Here is a 21,950-nt window from a genome sequence, read left to right as displayed (position 1 = left end):
CTGCAGCAGCCACTCCGCTCCGCGCGTTGGCGCTGCCGTGAGGGACCCCCGTCGTTGTCACTCACGTGACCCGCGTCGCCGCGCACGTGACCCGCGGGCGGCGCATGCGCGTTGCGGCGGGGGCGGTGCAGGCGGGCGGCGCTGAGGGCGGAGGCGGCGGCGGCCGGAGCGGGGCCGGGCCGGGCTGGGCCGGCGCGAAATGGCGGACAGGTTCTCCCGCTTCAACGAGGACAGGGACTTCCAGGTACCTCCCTCGCGCGGCCGCGGCTGCTCGGGGTGGGCTCCGCCGCCTTCTCCCCACTCCCCCACCGGGGCTTTGTGTGCGGGCCCGGCGCTGCGGCACCGAGGGGAGCGTGGGGGGCCGGGGCCGCCTGTCAGGGTGAGGGCTGCCCGGGCACGGGGGGCAGCGGGCGGCGGGTTGGGGTGGTGGTTGGTTGATGGTGAGGGGATCAGCCTTCCTCCAGTGATGGCACCGAGCAACCCCGTGAGGGACCCGGTGAGGGAACGACCCCCTCCATGAGGGGAATCCCCCACACCCGCTGAGGGCTCGGATCCTTCTCCCCAAGAGCCCCACAGCGCTTCCGAACATCTTCCCTGTGTGTGGAAAAACCGCTTCTTCCTTCTCACACCCCCTCCCCAGAACATCAATATTTCAACGTAATTAACGCCACTGATGCTGTTTGAAAGGGGGTCTAAATAAACAATGGGGAAATTAACGTTGACTCGTTAAGCTCGAACAATGACATGTTGTTCTCTGACTTCAGCCCGAGAGAGTCGCGGGGTTAGGAAGGAAAACAAAAGGAGCGAGGATAACGCTGCTCGAGGAGAGGCGTGGATGAGCTGTTCTGTGGCTCCTTGTTTCGGGAGCTGTTCATCCTCACTCGGGCCTTTCACCCAGAGACCTGCGAGGGTTTTTATAATGTGCAGCTTGCGTAATTCTGCTTCGTCTGGCGTTAAGGTGCAGTCTTGGAAGCAGTCAGGACATCCAGGAGTGACTAATTTGTGTTGTTTCTGGGTGTTATAAGGGGTGCACGCTTCAAAAATTGTTACTAAGCTGTGCTAGAAACACAGGAAAATAAATCCCAGCGTGGTTGTGTGCAGTGTTGGCATTGCCTGCTCTGTGGATGGAGGTTTGGCTCCTGCCACAGCCCCAAACGTGGGCTTGTTTGCATCCTTCATTTCCTTCCATGCAGAAATGAGCCATAATTAACACTGCAATTGTCTGATTTGGCTTTGAAGTTTGTGTTTCAGGAAGTGGAGCGAGCCAGATCTTGGGCTTGAAACAGATTTCTTGTAATCCTTTGGTAAGGGAGAGATGGGGAACCCAAACCATGTCAGGTTCTGTGGCTCAGGTGAGCTCTGCAGCCCTGTCCTTGTTTCTGTCCCTTTGTGGGGAAACCCCCATGGCAAGAAAATTAATTGTAGTGGCAAAACCTGTTAGTGTGTCGTGGCTCTGGACACTCAGGGGAATGTGGGGTGATGTGAGGGAGGCAACTCAGCTCCATTAGCTGATCCCAGCATCTTGGAAGCTGCTGAGTGTGCCTGGGGCCAAGAACTGAAGTCACAACCCTTGACTTTAAAAAAGGGCACAGTTCTAAATTGGGATTTATCTGTGCTAAATCCTTGTTCTTCCCATAGAAGAGAGTGAAAAATAAAATGATAGAATTTGGTTTTATGGAAGGGTCACTGCTCTGTTCCTCCCTGAAAATATGCCAGGAAGAAGAGAGACATTTTATTTTGTGTTAAAGCTTCCTGTGAGGGAAAAGTGGAATCTGTCCCCTGGGAGGAGCAGTTTGGAGCTGGTTGAGGCTGCAGAGCACTGAAGGTGAAAACAGTGGAAGAGAAGATCTGAGGGGGACTGGGCCAAGGTCACACTGAATTTTGGGAGCTCAGGGTCTGTGCACCCACCCCTGACAGCAGGGCAATCTCAGTTTTCCACAGTATATTGATGGAGGAAAGCTTTTGGCTGAACAAGAAGGAAAAATGAGGTTGAAAATCACTTTCAGAGAAGACTTTTGAGTTTTCTTCTCTGTGTTGAGCCAGAGATTGCTTGAGCTGTGACATGGGTGTGGAATGCAGGAAATGCTCGCTGTGCTGGGTATTTGCAGGTAAAAATACACCAGTGTGTGCCTCTGTAGTAAATCCTGCTCTGCAAATACAGCACAACAGGAGTGTTTGTGTTGCTGTTAGGGATGCCCTTTTCACACAGCTGTAGCTCTTTGGCAGGTGAAATTTCTGTCCTTGGAGCAGGTGTGGCTCTAGATGTGATCCATGTCCCAGGGAGCATGGCCAGAGGGACACAGGCTCTAAGATTACACAGCTTGCTCAGGGATGGATGCAGTGTGGGAGGGAGGCTGTGGAGAGCTCTTGGGCTTTGTTCTGGGGTGATCCCCTCAAAGTGAAAGGTTCTGTAGCAGTTTGGAGAGAGGGAGAGGAACAAAAGGTTGGGAGTAAAGAGGTCAAAGGAACCTTTTAGCTGTTTGGGAGAAAGGCAGATATCTTGGGGCTAGGGGTGTAGCTAATGAAAAAAAAAGCATTTCAGAGTTATTATTATCAGCTGCCTTTCTAGAGAGAAGCTGGAAGAGTCTGGGTAGGGAGAATTAGTTTGGCAAGAGAGCAGATTGAGCACTGTGGGCAGGGCAGGGTTAGCAGAGGTGATCCTCAGCTTTCTGAGCTTCTGATATGCTGAGAAAAGTGGATTAAAGGTGAGAGCTGCTGGGAGCTGTTCTCCCTCCCTGTGCCTGACTGGAGAAAGATCAGTGCTATCAGGGAGGCAGGGATGGAAACATTCAGCTCTGCAGGAAAATGAGGAAAAAAGGACCTAAATCAGCTGAGAAAGAGAAGTTGCCCATGGTCTGTGGTGCTTGGAAAGGTGCTCAGGGGAGAAGGGTCCTGCTGGGTTGGGCAGAGGGGTCAGATGGGAACTGGAGAGCTGAGAGGAGTGAGGGATCTTCCACAGCTGCAGCCACAGTGGTGAGGTGGGCATGGAGAGCTGCAGAGGGAGGGATGCTCCTCCCTGAGAGTTCTGGGGAGAAAAGTGCCTTGGGTAAGGATAAGAAAGTCAAATATCCTCCCTAGGGATGAAGGTCATGGTGTGGAGGGAGAGGAGAATGATTGTATAGGTGAGATTGTAGTGACTCCTCTCTGTGTTGGGTGGAAGGAACCTTGAAGCTGAAATTCCAAAGGAGCAGGAATGGCACTGGGGGATCACTGCAGTGAGCTGATTGGGCAGCCCTTGGGTTCTTCCTGCCAGCATTGTTGTGCTCTGCAGCTTTAGAAGCCACACTGAAGGCTTAGATCCTCTTCCCGTTTTGCTTTAAGCTCTGAAACCTTAGAGAAACTTGGGAAGCCCCTGGTTTGGAGTGGCCTTTGCAGGTGCTGAACCTCAGGGCAGCTCCACAGAAAGGCCTGGAGCTGTGCTCTGCTGTCCTGGGGGTTTTCCCTTCCCAGGCCAGCACAGGGCTTTGTCTGGGAGCTCGGGCAGGGAAATGGATTAGTGAGGAGAGGGAACATCCCTGACCTTCCTTCTCTTGCCTCTCTTCTGGGCTCTGCAGTGCCAAGTGAAGTCTTGAGGGCTCATCCAAATAAATCCCAACCTTTTTCCATTTTCCATCCAAGAGAGGTTATTTTTGAGTTTAGTTCTTGGGGTGAAGTACTGGGGAACCTGGCACAGATTCTGTCACTTGTCTGTGCCACTGTGCCCTGGCACAGACAAATGGGAACCACCACAACTTTGAGGAATTCTGGACAATAGCTGGAGTTGATGCTAACAGAATATAGACTATAACAGAATATAACAGAATATTGTAGGAGCATTAACGAAAACTGTATAAACATATGAAACTGCTGCAATAAGTAAATTTATATTTTTAATAAGTAAATTTATATTTTAAATAAGTAAATACATATTTTTAATAAGTAAATATATATTTTAAATAAGTAAATACATATTTTTAATAAGTAAATATATATTTTAAATAAGTAAATACATATTTTTAGTGCTATTTTGAAAACATTTGCGATGATTTTATTCTTCAGATCAGGTATGCAAGCTCAAAGAATAATATCATGGATGTCTCGCTGAAATCCAGTGGAGCTCCCACTGACTCCCAGATGTTGAGAAAATGTTTTCTTGCTGCATTTTTTCTCCTTTTCATTGTTGAAGCAGAAATATTCCCAGCCATATGTGTCTATGTGTACAATAATTTCCTCTTCCTACGTACATGGCACTTGCTGCCATCATTAGCCAGACAGAACACAGGCTGTTCTCTCTTGTTTTTGTGCTGTTGTGTGGTCTGTGCAGTGGAATAACACAGAGCCATGCCTGCTTTTCCCTGCTGCCTGCAAGTGTGACCAGTCTCAATCCCAGCCTGCTAATTCCAAGAAGATAGGTGGTGTTTTTTTTTTCTTTGCCTCCACAAAGGATTTGAAGAGCTAAGCCAGCACATCACTGCTTCTGGCCCTGCCTGCTTCCAGCAGGTTGAGCTGAGCGCTGCTGGCAGGGGGATTTTGTGCTTTTTAATTGGCAGAATGTCAGGGATGAGTTCTGCTCCCAAGCAGCTTAGGCAGCGCTTTGCTGGGCAGCTGGGCCGGCACTGAGGGGGTTTGGGATCCATCCCTGAGCAGTGTGGCCGTGGCTGCAGCCTCACTCACTGCCCAGGTGCTGCCTGAGGGGAGAGCGTTTGCTTTCCATGTCCTTCAGCGGGAGCAGCTGCTCAGGGTGGCCCTGCCCAGAGATAAACAGGGGCATTTTCAATGCCTGCCTTTGCTCATCGGGAAAAGAAAAACTTCATGTGGGGGAACGAGGATTGGAATCTGCAGAATCTGTTACACTGAGCTTTCAGCTGGTCCAGGATCCTGGGGTGTGAGTTTGCCTTTGGCAGCAGTAGCTGCAAGAATCAGGAGGCAGCCTGTGCCTTTCCATGGGCTGTTTTCTGACTGAAGAATTAATCTGAGATTTTAGAAGATTGATCAGAATTGTTTTGAGATCTTGATTCATCATTTGATTCAGGTTGGATTTCAGGGGAAGAATAGAGCTCTTCCCTCCTTGGCAGGACGTGCTGACCTTTCAGTTGGGCAAAGCAGGAACAACAGAACGGTGACTGATGGTTTTAACCTCCCTGTGTGAGTGAGGAGGGAGGAGAGGACTGGGGGAAATGTGTCCTAAAGTAGATCAGGTAGTTTTGGTTCCAGTGTTAGAGCATCAGTAGGATTCCTGGATTCACATGGGGAGGTGATTTTATATAGGTGATTTTATATAAACCTTCCCTGCCGTGGTTGTGCCTTCCCCCAGTCTGTGTTGTCCCTTCTGTCCTACAGTGATGGTCTCCATTGCTGAGGGCCAGTGAAAGGGAAAGGAAACACTTTATCCATGGGGTGTTTTCTGACTGAAGAATTAATCTGAGATTTTAGAAGATCAGTTAGAATTGTTTTGAGATCTTAATTAATCATTTGATTCAGGTTGGATTTCAGGGGAAGAATAGAGCTCTTCCCTCCTTGGCAGGACGTGCTGACCTTTCAGTGGAGCAGAGCAGGAACAGAACGGTGACTGATGTTTTTAACCTCCCTGTGTGAGCGAGGAGAGGGGAGAGAACTGAGGGAAAATGTGTCCTAAAGTAGATCAGGTAGTTTTGGTTCCAGTGTTAGAGCATCACAGTAGGTCTGAACTTCAGTGTGGATTTCTGGGATTCAGGTGATTTTATATAAACCTTTCCTGCCTTGGTTGTGCCTTCCCCCAGTCTTGTCCCTTCTGTCCTACACTGATGGTCTCCATTGCTGAAAGGAAAGGGAAACACTTTATCCTGCAGTCCCACAAGCCATGGCTGAGCCACCTCAGCTTCTCCTGGGTCACCTCCTCTGGGACAGAACCCCCCCTGTCCCCAGGCTCTGCCACCATGGGTGGGAATGAGGAGCTCACCTGATAAAAACCATTGCTGCATCTAGGGCAGCATTCCTCAGGTGACAGAAGCTTTTCTCCTGCCACATGGTTTTAAACCTGTAGTAATTCTTGCTGCTTTCTCCCTTCAGGCAGCTCCATGGGCAGGTAATTTGAGATTTTGGCCAAAATATTAGAAGTTAATATTAGGATGGTGGCTTTAAATATCCAGGCACCACTTAAGTTTCAGTTCCCATCTTGACCCAGTTCTGAGTCCAGGAGTTTGAGTTTGTGTTTGGCTGTAGAATCTCTCCCTTGAAGACAACTGGTGATGGGGAACATTTTGCTTTGTAGATTGTTCTGGTAGTTTAGCAGTTGAAAGCTGCATTTTCCTTAATTTTTCTTCTAGATTTTCTTTATTTTTAGCTCTTTGCTGAGCTTTATGTCCTTCTCTGCTGCACCAAAGCACACATTACTACTCTTTGTCCTCTTGTGAGAAGGCATGTACAGCATTTCTGCTCAATTTTAGCTTCTGAGAGCATTAATGGCTCTGAATTCTGTTATTGTTCTCTGTGTTGTTACAGCTTTCTGCATCCTAAATTGTCCCCACTTGTAATTGGAAAACTTGCTCAGAGGAGCAGACTCTTACCTGGTATAACATACTGAGATTAAAAAATTTTTTACTGAGAGATAAATATCTATTTACTGCTTTTTTTTGTGTTTGCACACCCTTGGACTGTATTTTTATCCTTTCTGCTGCCGTGGTTTTTTTTGTGAGGAGGTTTTAACTGGGATTTCTCAGGCTGCTGGGTGCAGCCCTGTGTTTGTGCAGGGCTCTGTGAAGGCAGATGTGGTGCTGGGGAGTTGAAGCCACTCTTGGGGTCAGGTTGCTCTGAACCAACACATCCTCTGCTGTTCCCTCTTTGTTGGGCTGCCTGATCTGCAAACTGAGCTGCTCTGTTTGCTCTGGTCATTGATAACAGTATTGAATGAGTTGGAATCATGTTAATGTGCTCCTCAGGGAGATTTCTGTGAGATTTTGGTTTAGAAACAATTCTTTATCAACTCAGATACCTTGTTAAGAAAGAAAAGGCAGATAATATTATGGAAGCTTGGAAGTTTATAGTGGTAAATAAATTGCACCTTGGATATTCCATGATTGGCACCCTGTTCCACCAGGGTGGTTTCTCTTTGCCTTGTGCTGACTGCTGTGGGAGGGAAGGGACATCCAGAGGGGGCTGGACAGGCTGGAGAGGTTGGTCCATGTGAACCTTGTGGAGTTCAGCAAGAACAAGTGCCCAGTAACAGTATTGAATGGGTTAGACTCATGTTAATGTGCTCCTGGGGGAGATTTCTGTGAGATTTTGGTTTAGAAACAATTCTTTATCAAGTCAGACACTGGTAAGAAAGAAGAGGCAGATAATATTGTGGAAGCTTGGAAGTTCATAGTGGTAAATAGATTGCACCTTGGATATTACAGAGTGGTTTCTCTTTGCCTTGTACTGCCTGCTGTGGTCACACAGGAGGGAAGGGACATCCAGAGGGACCTGGAGATGTTGGTCCATCTGAACCTCATAGAGTTCAGCAAGTGCCCAGTCCTGCCCCTGGGTCAGGTCAGCTCCAAGCACAAATCCAGCCTGGGGGAGAATGGATTGAAAGCAGCTCTGAGGAGAAGGACAGGGGGATTGTTTGGTGAGAAATGCAGTGACTCAGCCGTGCTGGCAGCCCAGGAACCAACCATGGGCAGCAGGTGAGGGGGGAACTCTGCCCTGCTCAGGTGAGACCCCACCTGCAGAGCTGTCCCCAACCAGGAAGGACGTGGAGCTGCTGGAGTGGGTGCAGAGGAGGCCCTGGAGCTGCTGCAGGGCTGGAGCCCCTCTGGAGCCAGGCTGGGACAGCTGGGGGTGCTCACCTGGAGAAGAGCAGGATCCAGGGAGAGCTCAGAGCCTAAAGGGGCTCCAGGAGAGCTGGAGAAGAACTTGGGGCAGGGACAAGATAAGGGAAATGTGTTCCCACTGCCAAAGAGCAGGGTTAGATGGGATGTTGGGAAGGAATTGGGGCCCTGGCACAGCTTGCCCAGAGAAGCTGAGGCTGCCCCATCCCTGGGAGTGTTCAAGGCCTGCTGGAGCAGCCTGGGGTGGTGGGACACGATCCCCTGCAGGGGATGGAACAAAATCAGCTTGAAGGTCCTTCCCCACCCACCCCTTCCATGGCTCTGTGGTTGTTTAAGGTCCTGGTTAGCCATGAAATGTGGGTGCTAAAAGCTGCAGCAGCATCAAGGCACATTAAAAATGACAAAGAGAGAATTGGGTGGGTGAGGCTGGTGCTGGCTCTTGGGCAGAGCTTTCTGAAGGGCTGCAGAGCATCCCCCGTGTGCTGGAACACATCCACAGCTGCTGGTGCTGCAGCAGAAGGAATCTGAAAGACATGAAATTGTTCTTGGTTGGTGCCAAAGTGTGCAAAGCACAGACCTGCCTCTGGCTCCCACTCCTTGTGTGGTACAAGCTGTTTATCTCTGAGCTGTGGAGCATGTTTTTGTTTGGACAGCTCTAAGTGGGTATTTTTATTTTTTTCCTGGTTTAAACTGCTTGACCTGTGACTGGTCTTAAATGTGTTCTGCTGAGTGGGCTTTCAGTGGTTTTGGACTTAGCAGGAAGAGTTTTGTCAGAATTAATTTTTAGTTTGGTAAACAAAAGGTGCCATCAGCTTCTCAATGTGCAATTCCAAGGTGCTTCTTTCAAACGGTGCCAATTTAAATTCATCTCCAAGTCTCGAGTGATTGCTTTTGTTGTATCGACTTGAGAGGATTTTCCTGTTAAGCACTCTCGGAATAATTGATGTGTGTGTCTGCTGAAAATGAGGTTTTGCTGCAGCTTTCACAAGATGTTGACTGTAAATATTCAGCTGTTTCTGGGGCTATGCAGATGTGCTGTGTCCATATTTCCCACTTGTATTCCAGGGAAAGCAATTCCTGGTGTGAGAACGTGTTGTTTGGGAATGCTTCACTCTGTGTTGCTAGGAAAGAATCTGTGATGTTTTTGGTGTGTGTGTCTTTACAGACACTGCAGGGAACAACAGGAAAAGGGATGATTTTGTTCTGGGAAGCATTAACAAAGGCTTTTCAGGTGCCAATACAAAGTTGCTTTTGTATTGCTTTTTATAGCTTTCAGAACCCATGTGGCCTTTATAATTATCCAAGAAAGTTTCCAGGATTGGATGGAGCCATCTCCTAGGTGCATGTTGCTCTTAAAAATGTATTTTTTCCTGGGTACATAATGAATATTCAAAAAACACTGTAAGCCACACTTTGCTGGAGTTGTTTTTGAGTTCTTTGGATGCATTTCTAAACACCAACATGGTTGTCTGCATCAATTACGTTTTGGAGCCCTTCCATGGTATGGAGTCATCAGGCCCTGCTGAGCTGCAAAGGGCAGCATGAATTACTCCTGGGATCTGCAGGCAGCCTGTGTGGGGAGGTGTGCATCTTGCAGAGGTATTAGAAACCCTGTTATATTTTAATTGTGTGTAATAAACACAACAATCAGTCATGGGGAGCTTAAACTCCTTCCTTCCCCCTGCTCTTGGCTGAAACTCGCTGTGGGGTCAGTGGTGATGCTGGGGATAAAGCCCCACAGAGAAATCAGAGCAGACCTGGGCACTTGTTCCTCCTGTGTCTCATCCATGCCTGCAGTGAGTTTCTGTCTGTCCCTGTGTGCAGGTGCTGGGTGTCTCACTGTGCAGAGAAGTGAAACCAGCACGGCTGGAGAGGTTTGTCAAAAGGGAACTAAATACAGCATGGGATGAGTGTTGATGGTGGAGTGCTGAAATTCCTGGGCTGTGGTCGGGCAGGAGGCTGGAGCTCCATCAGGGCTCAGCAGAGCCATTCCTGACCTCCTGGCACTGTGCCTGTGCTGGGCAGGCAGCATTCACCCAGGTGTGCTGGATAGGAAATGTCGGCAGGAGTGCTGGGAGCCAGCTTTGGACACAAATATGGATGTGAGGGGGCCTTACCCATCTAAAGATTTTGTAACTGCTCCATCTCCTTTAAAAAAGAAAATTTCAATTTTAACAGGATTTCACTTCTGGGATCAGAGGGTTTTTTCCCCTGCTCCATGAGTGTGCAGAGAGGGAGGATTTGGCAGGATGGCATTTGCTGCCTTGTGCTCAGATGCTGCTCCAGTTCCCTGTGCTCAGACCTTGCATCTGTGCTGACCCGTCCCGGGAGGGCAGCAGGAAATGTCAGCAAAACATTCTGGGATCTGTGCTCACATGGCCTGCCCTGGCTTTATCCTCACTAGAAAATGGCCTTTTTTTGGGGGACTCATTTATCTTTGTGGATATTCCTGTGTCTCAGCTGCTGTTCTCAGCCTAATGCCTGCAGGGCTTTTGGGAGTGGGCTTGGTTAAATGCTTTCAAGTGATACTTGTGGGTAACAGCCCTCAATTTTATGGCTTGGTGTAACGTTTTTGGAGTTTAAGATTTATTGATTGAATTGATGGATAAATAGCATATGAAAAAGTGGTGCTGATTTGCTTTAATGTTTTAAAATTCCATTTTCTAAGGTAAATGCAATATAAATGGGATTTTTGGAGTCTTTTTCTGGTACTCTCCTAGCGTAAAACTAAATTTTGAATATCTTAAGGAGCACACTTCACTCTTTTCAAGTGCAGTTAAGCAGTCATGATCATGCTGTGCTCTTTTCCAGTGCATTTAAGAAATAATAACAGTGAGTATAGTAAGGCTTTTCTGCAAAATTGCTTTCTAAATCTAAATTGTTATTGGTGTGGTCTCACAAAGCAGCAGTTCAGAGCCAGTCCTGCAATCCAGGAGGGATGGAAATAAAGATTTTTTTCTGCTGTGATGTCTCAGCAGCTGCATTCTGCCCATCCCCTCCCCAGCCAGCCCTGCTTTCATGCTCCCAGGGTTTTGTGCCAGAGTCTTTTCCTATTTTGCTCTGGTCACAGCACTGAAGGCGTTGGCCCTTGTGATTGGAGATTTTCCAGTCCTGGCTCTTGCTGTCTGACTTGTGTTGGGTTATAACTCACCTTGCCCTCTCTGGTGTTAATAGCACCAGGCTGGTGTGCCAGGCACAGCTGAGGGGAGGGGTCCTGAATTCATCCCCCACACTCCCATGGTGCTGCTCCTTTGTGTCCCAGCAGCTCTGTGTCCCCAGCCACGTTTTCTTTGGGAATAATACATGGACAACTCAGGGCTGCTCAGCAAAGAAAGCACTCGTTCCACCACTGGGAACATGGGCCCCTGGATGGAAGGTGTCCTGCTATGCTGACATCTGATGGGCCTGAAGCCCTTGAGGTGACTCATCCTTGCTTTGTCATTGTGTTGGTGGTGCTTTAGGTGACTTAGAAATGCAGGCAGTGCTCATGAGCCAGCTCTGGTTTGGGATACACCCTTGGGGTGTGAGAGGAAAGGACAGAGTGTATTTTCTTCTTGTCATCGTGAAGATTTTAAAGGGTTTCCCCTCTCAGTAGCTTTGTGGTAACTCACCTTCCTGAAGAGCTGCTTCATATAGAGCATCCCTATATGAGAGAGAGTGAATTCTGTGGTGCTAACTGTGATAAATGGGCTTTAATCAACAATTCACTTCACTTGCATTGAGTGATTTATTGGCAACAGTTCTTGCCACTGAGGATTTTGGGATGAAAGTGTAATTAAGTTTCTTACATTTTTTTATGATGCTGACTGGGTTTAGTTTCACTGCCACAGTGTTTGGGACCTTGTAAGTAGGGAGGGAGCAGCAATGCTCTTCCCCAGAACTATTAACTTGAATTGTCCCAGGAAATGAAGTAACTCCTCTGGGTATGATCTGGGACAAAGTGGCATTTGTTGAGCCAGGGCTCCAAAGTATTTACAGTCCAAAAAAGGGAGAACAAGAGTTGAAATCCTGCATGGAGGCAGCTTCTGTTGGTTGATGTTTCAAATGCCATATTCAGTGTGTGAGGGCTCGAAGGTTTGGCCGAGAGCTTGGAGCAAAGTTCAGACAATGGGAAAGAGGAGGAGAGAGCAGAGAACATGTGACTGTGAGTAACCAGAGTGCACAGAGAGCCAAAGTTCAGGCAATATTACACAAAAATTACAGGGCACAAACATGTTGGCTCCTGGAGAAGAATGCACAAGGAAGCCAAGTGGTGTGTGTGGTGTAATGAGGAGTGTTTGCATGCTTGCTTCTCATGGAGTAGGAAAATATATTGAATTTCAGTGTGGTTATAGGGAAACACCAGTGTCAGAGCACTTGCTGTAGCACAGAGAGCAATAAATGGTGCTTAAGTGAAGCCTCTCATCTTACTCTGCTGTTCCAGGGTGGATGGAGAAGTGTCTGTGAGGAAGGGACAGTGCAACACATCTTGTTTTATAAAACAGAAGTGAGAGAACCTGATACAACAGCTGTGAAATGGAGGGGCAGAGGATGAGTGGGAGGAGGGGGCTGCAGTCAGCCCCAAAATCCTTGTCCACAGGAGCATGTGAAGCTCCCAGGGCTGGGAATTTAGTGCAGCTCTGTAAGTTATACAGGAAGAAGGTTTGGGAACAGGTTTTGAGTAGTGCTGGGTTTAATGCAGCTCTTATTTCACATCCTGGTACCCAAGGGGTTGAATCCTTTCACATAAAGGTTTCCTCTGAAGTGGGAAGCATCTCTCAAATCTGCAGAAGATTCAAAGTTATACTGAAACATGGTCAGTGCTTGGCGTTTGTGTTTGCCAGAAATGTATTCTCAACAGATCCAGCATTTAGGGTTTATTTAATTGTTGGATTTAAGTGTTAAAGTATTTTGTGTTCTTCTGATTCATTGTCTTAAGGTACAGCAAAACAGAAATGTTTTCTGGATACATTCCATGCAGCAGTTTGTAGGATTGGAGAAGAGGGAGACAGATGGAATTGCCCCCAACTTGTTCCTTAGCCAGTTCCAGGGATGGAGCAGCAAAGGGACAGACTGTGCTGCTTCCAGCTCCAAGAGGCCTGGGATGCCCATGGAGGCAAACAGCATTGTTGTGGCCATAGCCATGGAACCATTTTTATTTTTCTCTTACCTGATTAAACATCTCTGTCCTGAACCCCCATAAATCCAACCTCAGAGTCACCATTGGATTGTCTGCTTGCATTTTTCCAGGATGAGCTGCTTTATGGTGCAAGGGAATTTTCCCTTTATCATTTATTCTGAATATTGATAAATAAAGAGCTGTCTCTGTGATGAGTATTGATTTTGGCTCTGTTTGGACACTTTGTTATTTTGAAGCCTTGAATTTCCAAGCCTGAAGCTCCCACCTGAGGCAGGAGCAGGCTGGCAGCGTTCCCACAGGGCCTGTCCCTGTGCTCCATGGCCTTTTTATTCCCAGGCAGCACCTGCCTCTCTGGAAAGCTCCACTTTTAATATTGCAGCTGTTTGGACCAGGAACAAGTAGAAATCAAGCACATAATAAACCCCAAAGAATATGAATATATAAAATAACCCCCAAAATCCATGGAGTGGGTAGTGGTGGGATCACCAGAACTTTAAAGATAAAGGCTTTGTTTGCTCTCTGATTCTCTGAGCACTGGGAGTTCTCAGCCTTTTGCATGGTTCAGGGAGGAGATGTTGTTTTAAGCACTGAAGAAGGGACTTGTGAAGCCTCAGAGCAGCCAGGAGTGCTGCCCTTGGTAAAACCAGCTTTGAGTGCCTTGGCAGGGAGCCCCCAGAGCAGTGGGCAGCAATATTTAACTACTCCTGATAATTGATAGGTCTGTGCTGAGCTACCTGCAGGCAGCAGGTGAAAGGAGGCACAGGGACGTGTCTGGGTTTGTGCTGAGAGGGTTTCATCTGTTAACTGAACATTATATGAGTTTAATGTTTTAATAGATGAAGTTTAGCAATGTCTTTTTACCAGTGTTGGAAATCTCTGCACTCCTGGCTGTTCTGGTTCTTTTGTACACTATATTTTTTTACACTGAGGCAGGTTTTTGGTGTGGGCTGCTGAACTCCTCACACACAAAGTCTGTGCATCCACACCACGCTGGCTCTGAGCTTTGTTAGCCTTCCAAAGCAGCTCCACGACTGCTTGTGCATAGTAAGTTTGCCTTCAGCTTGCTCCTTGAAGGCTGTCCAAAAAAAAAAAAAAAAGGGTGGGAGTGGATTGCTGCCTGCAGAAACCCCAAATTTGCTCTGGAGAGGCCATGGGAAAGGCAATGCCCAGGAGCAGAGCATGGCCAGGGTGAATTCACCACCAGGATGGGCTGGAATTGGGGCACCAGCATCAAAGCACCTTCTCCTTGTCCAGGTTTTAGTCAAGATGTTCCCTTGCAGATTTACACTGCTGCACAGAACACTCCTTCCAGAGGATTTTTGGAGGCTTGTAGTGTTCCAGCTGTCAGTCTGTTACAACTGCAGTTTGCTCTTTCAGACGCTGGCTCCCATTAAAATTCTTGCAGAAGGAGAAGCTGGTACTGGTGCAAGGAGGAGGTGACAACATGTTTCTCTTGGCAGCAGTGCTGTGTGCTCCTGCTCCAAGGGATTGTGGAGCTGGGATGCAAACAGAGCCTGCCAGGGGTTCCAGAGGGGCTGAGGGGGCAGTGGGGGTGGCAGCCAAGGCTTGGCACCTCCTGAAGTTGCAGTGACCCTGAGTGGGGCCTGGGAAGGTAGGAGAGCCCACTGAAACCACCCCCTTCAGGGGCTTTTGGTCTCATCCCAGCTGCAGGAATCTCACTTCTTCTGCTTCCAAGTGTGCAGCTGGAAAGTCTGAGTGTTTCCTTTCCAGGTCTGTGCCAGTGACAGTGGATGTGTTACATCATGGACCTATTGAACAGCCAGAAATGGTTCACCATGTTGGAAATCTCAGGAATTTGAGGTTGCAGAAACCTCAAATTATGGTAGAGCTGCACTGGAGGTGTTTGATTTTCCTGAAGCAGCCCAGCACCAGCACTTGTTCTGGAGATCAAAGATTGCCATTGCTGTCCTGGCTCAGGAACCTGCATGCTCAATATTCACCAAAAACATGGGAAGATGCAATTTTTCCAAGGGAGATGGTGGTCAGCTGGCAGGGGGGCTGGTTCAAGTTGGGAATTAGGCTGTGTGGTGTGTTGGGGATCACTTCCACACACAGATCTCTGTTCACATTTGTATGAATGTATTCTCAACAGATCCAGCATTTAGGGTTTATTATATGCTGAATTTAAGTGTTAAAATATTTTGTGTTTTTCTGATTCATTGTCTTAAGGTACAGCAAAACAGAAATGTTTTCTGGATACATTCAGTTCACATTTGTAGCAAGGGCTGCTCCACACCAACACTGTGGGCACAGGGACAGCTTTCCTTTGGTACCACTGTGGGGTTTTGTTGGCTTTAGGTGTGTGAAATCACATGTATCCCTCAGGCAAATTCCTGGTTCTAGTGGTGGGGACATCCATTCCTGCTGCTCCTTGTCATGTGTGCTTTCCATGCTGGCACTGGTGCTTGTGCTCAGTGTTTTCAAGACTTTCTAAGGAAACAAAATCCAGTAAATGCTTGGTACTTTGCCAACTTTAATAGTTTGTTATTGTCATCAAATTGACTTAGGACCAAAATACCCTAAAAACTTCCAGCTGATACACTGAATTGAGCCTGTATTTAATCGGCTCATTTGTTATCAACATTATATGAAATGTAACACTTTAACCAAAGTGTGTGGACACTAAACTGTTGGAAATGTGTTCTGTGGAGCTGATCCTGGTTGTTTTTCTCCTGCAGGGCAATCACTTTGATCAGTATGAGGAGGGGCACCTGGAGATCGAGCAGGCGTCTCTCGACAAGCCCATCGAATCGGTAAGGGCCCCCCCGAGCTGCAGCGCTCCCCGAGCTCCTTGATGTGAATGCAGGCAATCTGAGAGCAGTGGGCACCTTGGTGGCAGGCAGGGTAACTGGTGGTAAAGTGCATGCTGACCTTAAGTGGGCCTGGGGTTTCATCCTGAACTAGTCCTAGAACTGAAACCTGAAATTTGAGTTCAACATATTTCAGGAATTATTTAAAATAATACACTCATTCAAAGATATTTATTTTAAGGTTTTACACTTTTCTTTGAAGAATCAGTTTAATTTAAATGTGAACCTGGTGGAATAGCATAGTGAAATACATTTTGATCCTTTTTAGTTTATATTTTTGGAAAAGTACCGGTGTGTTTAAAGTGTTAGAATGACACCTGGCCTATGGAGACAGGGATCAGTGTTAGGCCAGCACTCCTTCCCCATGGAGCTGAAGCTGCCCTGAGCCTTTCTCTAAAATGGCTTTACCTTGAGTTAGGTGTGAAGACTTCTGCTGTAAGATGAGGAAGGAAATAGGTTTTGTTTAGTTTTGATTTTTTAATCTTCTTGGAGCTTCTTAATTTTTCTCTTTGCAAAGCACTTTTGGCTGGGTTTAGGCACAGCAGCTTGTTCAGCCTAAACTGGACCCACATTTGGCATTTAGCCTTAGCTAAGGTTCATTTCAGAAACAGAAAACATTCAGAAACAAGAAAACTTGTAGTGAATAAGCAAGGGACACTTACTGGTGTTCTGATTAATTCTAGATTTTTATTAAGTATTTATCAAGTGTTTCTTTTGTCTATGAATTGAAGTTCAGTTAAAGTTTCTCCACATTAATCAGCCCCTAGAAGAGCCAGGGTTAGCCAGAGCCCACTGTATATTTTTGTTGGTGTGTAGGTTGGTGTTGTGTGTGTTTGTGTGCGTGTTAGATGTTTACCAAAAATTTACACAACTTGGGGTGTTCGACGTTTTTCTTCCGCAGCAGTTGGCCCATATTAGCTAAGCAGCCATGATCTGGTTTGTATTGCACGGTCTGCCTTTTTTAATTTCTTCTCTAGGGTTTCCTTTCCCCTTCTTATTTCTGTTCTTCTGGTCCAGTGAACACTGCATATAGTACCTACTGTCTTAATGTGCTGGCATGATGCTAGATTTAGGCATGGCAGTAATTGATGACGCATGAGATAATGCTGCAGAGATGGGAATTGTATTCACTCTTCTCCTGAATACTTCAGTCTTACCTTGGGACACGGGGATTTGAATTCAAATGCCAAGCTGGATGGAAATAAAATGGGAAATGTGTGTTGCTAGCCTACTCTGGGCCACACTGGAAATTAGCATTTCAAAATCATTCAAATGCTGCTTACAGACTAGACTGGTTAGCTGATTTCCAAAAGTGCTTTCTCAAAGAGAGCAATGGAAGAGGTCACAGATTACAGAGAGGAATAGAAGAGGTCACAGATTACAGAGAGGAATAGAAGAGGTCACAGCTGACATCTCTGCTGCTCTGGTGCCCATGGAAGTGTGTAAAGCTTGAGCAGGTACCCTGGGCCCACATGGGCTCACTGTGCACATCTCACTCTCCACAGAAGTAATGCTTTGTGCAGTTTGATTAATGCTGAGCTGCAGGAGGAAAAAAAAAATTAAATTATGGCTTTAATATTTTATTCTTGTCTCTCACTATCCAAATGTCAGGACATTTTTAATCTTTACAACTGCTTGGGTAGGTACAGTTCAGCCTAATTGAAAACAGTTGGGTGAAGATGACAAGAAAGTGGCTTGGTTTGTGAGGAGAAAGAGTTAAAACCTCAAATTGTTCTTTAAAGTTAAGTTTGTTTCACTCTTCTTTTGTCTGAAATAAGAGAATCACAGAATCATTAAGGTTGGAAAACCCTCTAAGCTCATTGAGTCCAACCAATCCAGCGCTGCCAAGGCCACCCCTACCCCATGTCCCCAAATGCCACATCCCCGTGGCCTGGGAGCCTTTCCAGGGATGGTGACTGCAGCACTTCCCAGGGCAGCTGTGCCAGTGAAATCCCAGGATTTCAGCTCTGGCTGCTGCACAGGGGGAGGGTTTGGCCTGAGCAAAGGTGGTGTCAGAAACAAAATGGTCACTCCTGAGGCTTCACATGGTCTTTGTAAAAATACATTGTTGGTTCCTCAACTCCCCATCTGGGGAGCAGGAATGACTTTGTTGTGTTTCCTGACACCTGTGGAGGTGATTCTGCCTCCACACTGGTAATGGTCAGTGTGCTCTCTGAATTGGCAAATTACACACGTTAGCAGAAGGGAGAGTTTCCTTGGCAGAATTCAGTGGGGTACCTCTCCTGCAAGATATTTCACCAGGAAAGGAGGGTTCATTCTGCTCTTTTGGCTTTTTTTTCCCTTCTATTTTGTGCTGTTTGCTCGCCCAGAACCAAAATTGAGAGGGAAGGAGGAAAGGCAAATTGATGTTTCAGAACTACCACACATCTAAGTATTTTCAACATTAACAAATTGGATTTTAATCCTTAACCAGTTCTCTGTTAGCAATCCAGCTGGCCTTTTCCAAGGAATCAGAGTCAGGAGTGAGCCTGTGCTTCATGGTATGGAAGCAGTTTGGGTGATGAACACCCTTTGTTTATGACCATGGCAGATCAAAGTGTTTCCCAGTTAAAATGTCATTCTTCAGAACAAAGAGTGGATTTAGGATATTCTCATAAATGTGTCCTTGCAGCTTCCCACATTTGAGTGCCAGGAAGGTGCTCCAGAGCCTGCAGGTGTTTGGAGATGGGGGGAGTGTTCCTGTGCCATGTCCCTGTGACAGTGCCCATGATGTGACATCCATCTCTGCAGCATTATCTGTTGAGAGGTGCTGACTGTACTGCTACAGCATGCAACTCAAAGGTGGCTGGAAAAATAGGTTTGGGAGTCTACAGATCATTACAATGTTGAAACATGTCCTCAATTAGCCTACTGGTGGTGTTGTTCCTGTGGAAATCCTGCTGTGTGCAGCTCATTTAGGCCAAAGATGTCTGCTCTGAAACATGCAACTCTGACCAGAGTGCATTTATGGAAAGCAGAGCTGCCAGGAGCTAGGGATGGACGTGGCCTGAACGAGTGCCAGCTGTTTTCCATGACTAAATTGAAGAAAGTATTTCATATCAATGGACTCTTCAGAGCTACAAATACTGATGTTTTTTCCCCCCTCCCACAAGTAACATTTTTTCTTGTTGTGCTTTGAAAGATGCTGCACTTACACTGGCTGTTCATGTCAGTGCAGTCACTGATGTCCATGAAAAATCAAAGCACTTCACCCTTTTTTTCTAAACTCAAGAAGCTGCATGCATTTGTTTTGGGCCATTTTGAGTTCACTGAGTTCAGGTACTGGAATGGGAAGTCACAAATTATTGCAGCTTTAATAGAACCCAGATTTTCTCCACGTTAATTCCTTATCTCTACCTGTTTATTGAGTCTCTTTGCTGTGAGTTCCTGGTTTCCCTCATGCCAGCAGTGCAGATGGAGTAGCAGACAGCCCTTAGAGCCCCCAGCAGCAGCCCTGGCCCCGTGCAGGCAGTGTCAGGGGTGGAGCCACGCTGAGGCCAGACTGGGAATCACCCACTCACCTGGAGCTTGTTTAGTTTGTCCTTGTCCTGACTAACAAATGTCCTTTCCCCTGTCTCTAATGCTGCTCGGTGCCACCAGGGTGCCTTGAGCCCCGTGCCAGGCTGCAGTCAGTGGTGCTTGGGCACCAGGGGCTGGCACAGCCTGGCCAAGGCAGAGCTGGGTTGTGGCACTGGAAATCTGTACAGATCTGTGGACTCCACTAGTTCCAAAGTGTCATTTGATGAGGCTGCTGATTTGACATTTAGCAGCAGCCATATGTGGACAGCGCTATAAATAATGTGCTTCTGGAAGCTGAATGGTGTAGCATTACTATTTGGCTTTTCTCTCTGGTCTTCATTGTGTCATCTGTAGTGAGCTCTAGGTTTTGTTTTGGGAATCTTTTCAACCTCTTGTTTGCATGGGTTCACCCAGTAGCATCTGATCCTTGCTTATAGATTCCTCCATACACAGTCAGCACAGCTTACAAGCCACTCAAGAGAGGAATGGTTCCTGCCCGAGCTGGGATGAGTGATGGGATCTCATGGAAAACCTGTGCTAGGCAAAACTGCTGTGGGTGACATCCCACAGGCATCATCAAAACCTTGGGCTTCTACCCATCTTTTAATTGGAAGCAATTTTTTTTCTATTGGCCAAACCTTTATCAGAAATTTCTGCTGGGGATGTCCTGCTCAGGAATCACTGATCTGCATGCAAAGCAAGCAGGGGCATCTTGCCAGGGCACAGGATGGGGCTCTGGGAGGCCAGTTAGTCACTTTGGGTGAGGTTTTTTACCTCAGCCAGCTCTGAAGGTCTGGCAGAGCCAAGGCCTTGCATTTCCTACACCTCTGGAGAAATTCTGCTTTGTCATTAGGGCAGAGCTGTCCGTCAGTAGAGCTGGCACTGTCCCACCCAGAGCTGCTGCATCCACAGCCTGTGCCCACGTGGGCCAGGAGAGCTCCCTTGCTGCCCAAACACCTTTTGGGAGACTTATTTTGGCTGCCTCTATAATTTTTATTGCCTTGTAATACAAGGAGCTCCCAAATGGCAGAGGAGGAAGGTGAGGAGACTCATGGCAGCCTTTGCTGAGAATGAGGGCTGTCCTCCCAGGGCTGGGCTGTTTCTGCCTCACTGCAGCTCTTCTGTAGGAAAACTGCTGCATGTGAGGGCAGTGTGACAGCTCCTGGCATGGGCAGGAAGCTTGCTGTGAAAAGCCCCATCTCTTCTATGGAAAAGTAGCTCTACTTTACAGAACTTTCACTTAAAACTGCACTTAAAAAAAAGCTGTCAGCTGTTGCAACATTTGTTGTCCCATGTCACATTTTGGTCCCAATATCCCTGGATACTCCCTAGTATTAGGGATTAAGCAAGCCTGGCCTTCCATTATTTAATTTTTCGGGCAGGATTTTCATTTTTGCACTGAAGAGCAGTTCTGTCAGTCTGCCTCCATCAGAGGTCTGGGTTAGCCAGTGGAAAAGGAGGGAGGAGCTGGGCATGGCCAGAAAGGAGCAAAGTGATGGCCAGATCACAACTCAATGTTAATTTAAAATAATTAGAGTTGTTCTCCTTATTCAGTGCAACAGGAGATGCTCCATTTCAATTGAGTAGAATCTAAAATTAGGGAGTAGTTCTACTGCATAAATAAACAAATGGAAAAGTCTGGAGGGGGGAGCAGCCCCTTCCTGGGAACTGAGACAGGGCAATATTCAGGCATGATTCCAATTTATGTCAAACAACTCAGGACCATCCTCTTGAGTGGGTCTGTAAAAGTGGTGCTAATGTGTATAACCTTTCTAAATTTTTCTTTTTCCCTTTAACATTTGTTTCCCCCTTCACTGTCAGTCACAACACACCGCTCTTGAATCTCCCAGCTGGTCTTGACTTGTTGAATTTATTTTATGCTTTCACTCTTCTTTAATAAATACATTACTTGCAAGCAGTGAATTGAAAACAAAGCAAAAGAAAAAAAAAACTACCATTAGTGATTGGACAGTTTCTTACTTTGTGTTACATTTAACTGTTCTTTTGACAGCCCAGTTTTTAAAGCCAGGTTCGTATGGAAATGCTTTCACTCCACTTGCACTGCTTTTGGAATAGCGTTCTGCTTCATCTGTCTTTATTTTAGTGCATTCATAACACACACAGTCAGCACAATGTCTCATCTCCCCTTGGCCAAGACTGCAAAGTACTCCTTGTCCTTTCAATTCTTTTGTTTTTTCTTTTTTTTTGTTGTTGTTGTTTTTTTCCTTTTTTCCCCCTTTTGGAAAACGCAGCCATTTTTGTCAGCACCAACTTTTCGATTTAATGATCCTTTGTTCAGGGTAGGGCAATTCAAATTAAAATAATATCCCAAACATATCCCAAGCTGCAGCCCCTGTGTGCCAGGCTGGGGCACTCTGTGGTCCTTGGCATTGGCCTGCAGGTAAGTGTTCCTGTGTTCCCAACAGAGAGGGTGCCTGTGGTGGGGATCCATGGATCCATCCTTCTTTAGTTTTCTTTCGTGGTTTATTTTCCTTTTTTCCCCTTTTTTTTTTCCTTTTTAATTTTTTTTATTTGACCTTTTATCCCCAGAAGTTTCCTTACATCCCATGATTTATTTTTTTTCCCCATCTAGCCCTAATTATGTCCTGGGGCAGAGCCAGAAGTGTGGGAAAAATGTACATCATTCCTTGAATACAAAAATGTCTGACTTTATTAGGATATCAGAAAAAAAATCCAAAATTTTTACTTGAT

General features: G+C 46.7%; 1 protein-coding gene across 3 annotated transcripts in view; it reads left to right on the top strand.

The window, feature by feature from the left end:
* Nucleotides 1-111: 111 nt before the first annotated feature.
* GPATCH8 (G-patch domain containing 8) overlaps nt 112-21,950 on the top strand; it is a 55,631-nt gene continuing 33,792 nt past the window's right edge. For 2 of the 3 annotated variants that reach the window (XM_064733903.1, XM_064733902.1), the window contains exons 1-2: nt 112-244; nt 15,588-15,662. In XM_064733903.1, the coding sequence (XP_064589973.1) occupies nt 200-244; nt 15,588-15,662 (120 nt within the window). In that variant the 5' untranslated portion in view covers nt 112-199. Of the gene's footprint in view, nt 245-15,587; nt 15,663-21,249; nt 21,268-21,950 lie in introns of all 3 variants that reach the window. The other variant, XM_064733904.1, reaches the window with a different exon arrangement.

This window comes from Zonotrichia leucophrys, chromosome 27, assembly GCF_028769735.1.
Source record: "Zonotrichia leucophrys gambelii isolate GWCS_2022_RI chromosome 27, RI_Zleu_2.0, whole genome shotgun sequence".
Lineage (NCBI taxonomy): Eukaryota > Metazoa > Chordata > Aves > Passeriformes > Passerellidae > Zonotrichia > Zonotrichia leucophrys.
This window is presented reverse-complemented; position numbering and strand designations above follow the sequence as displayed.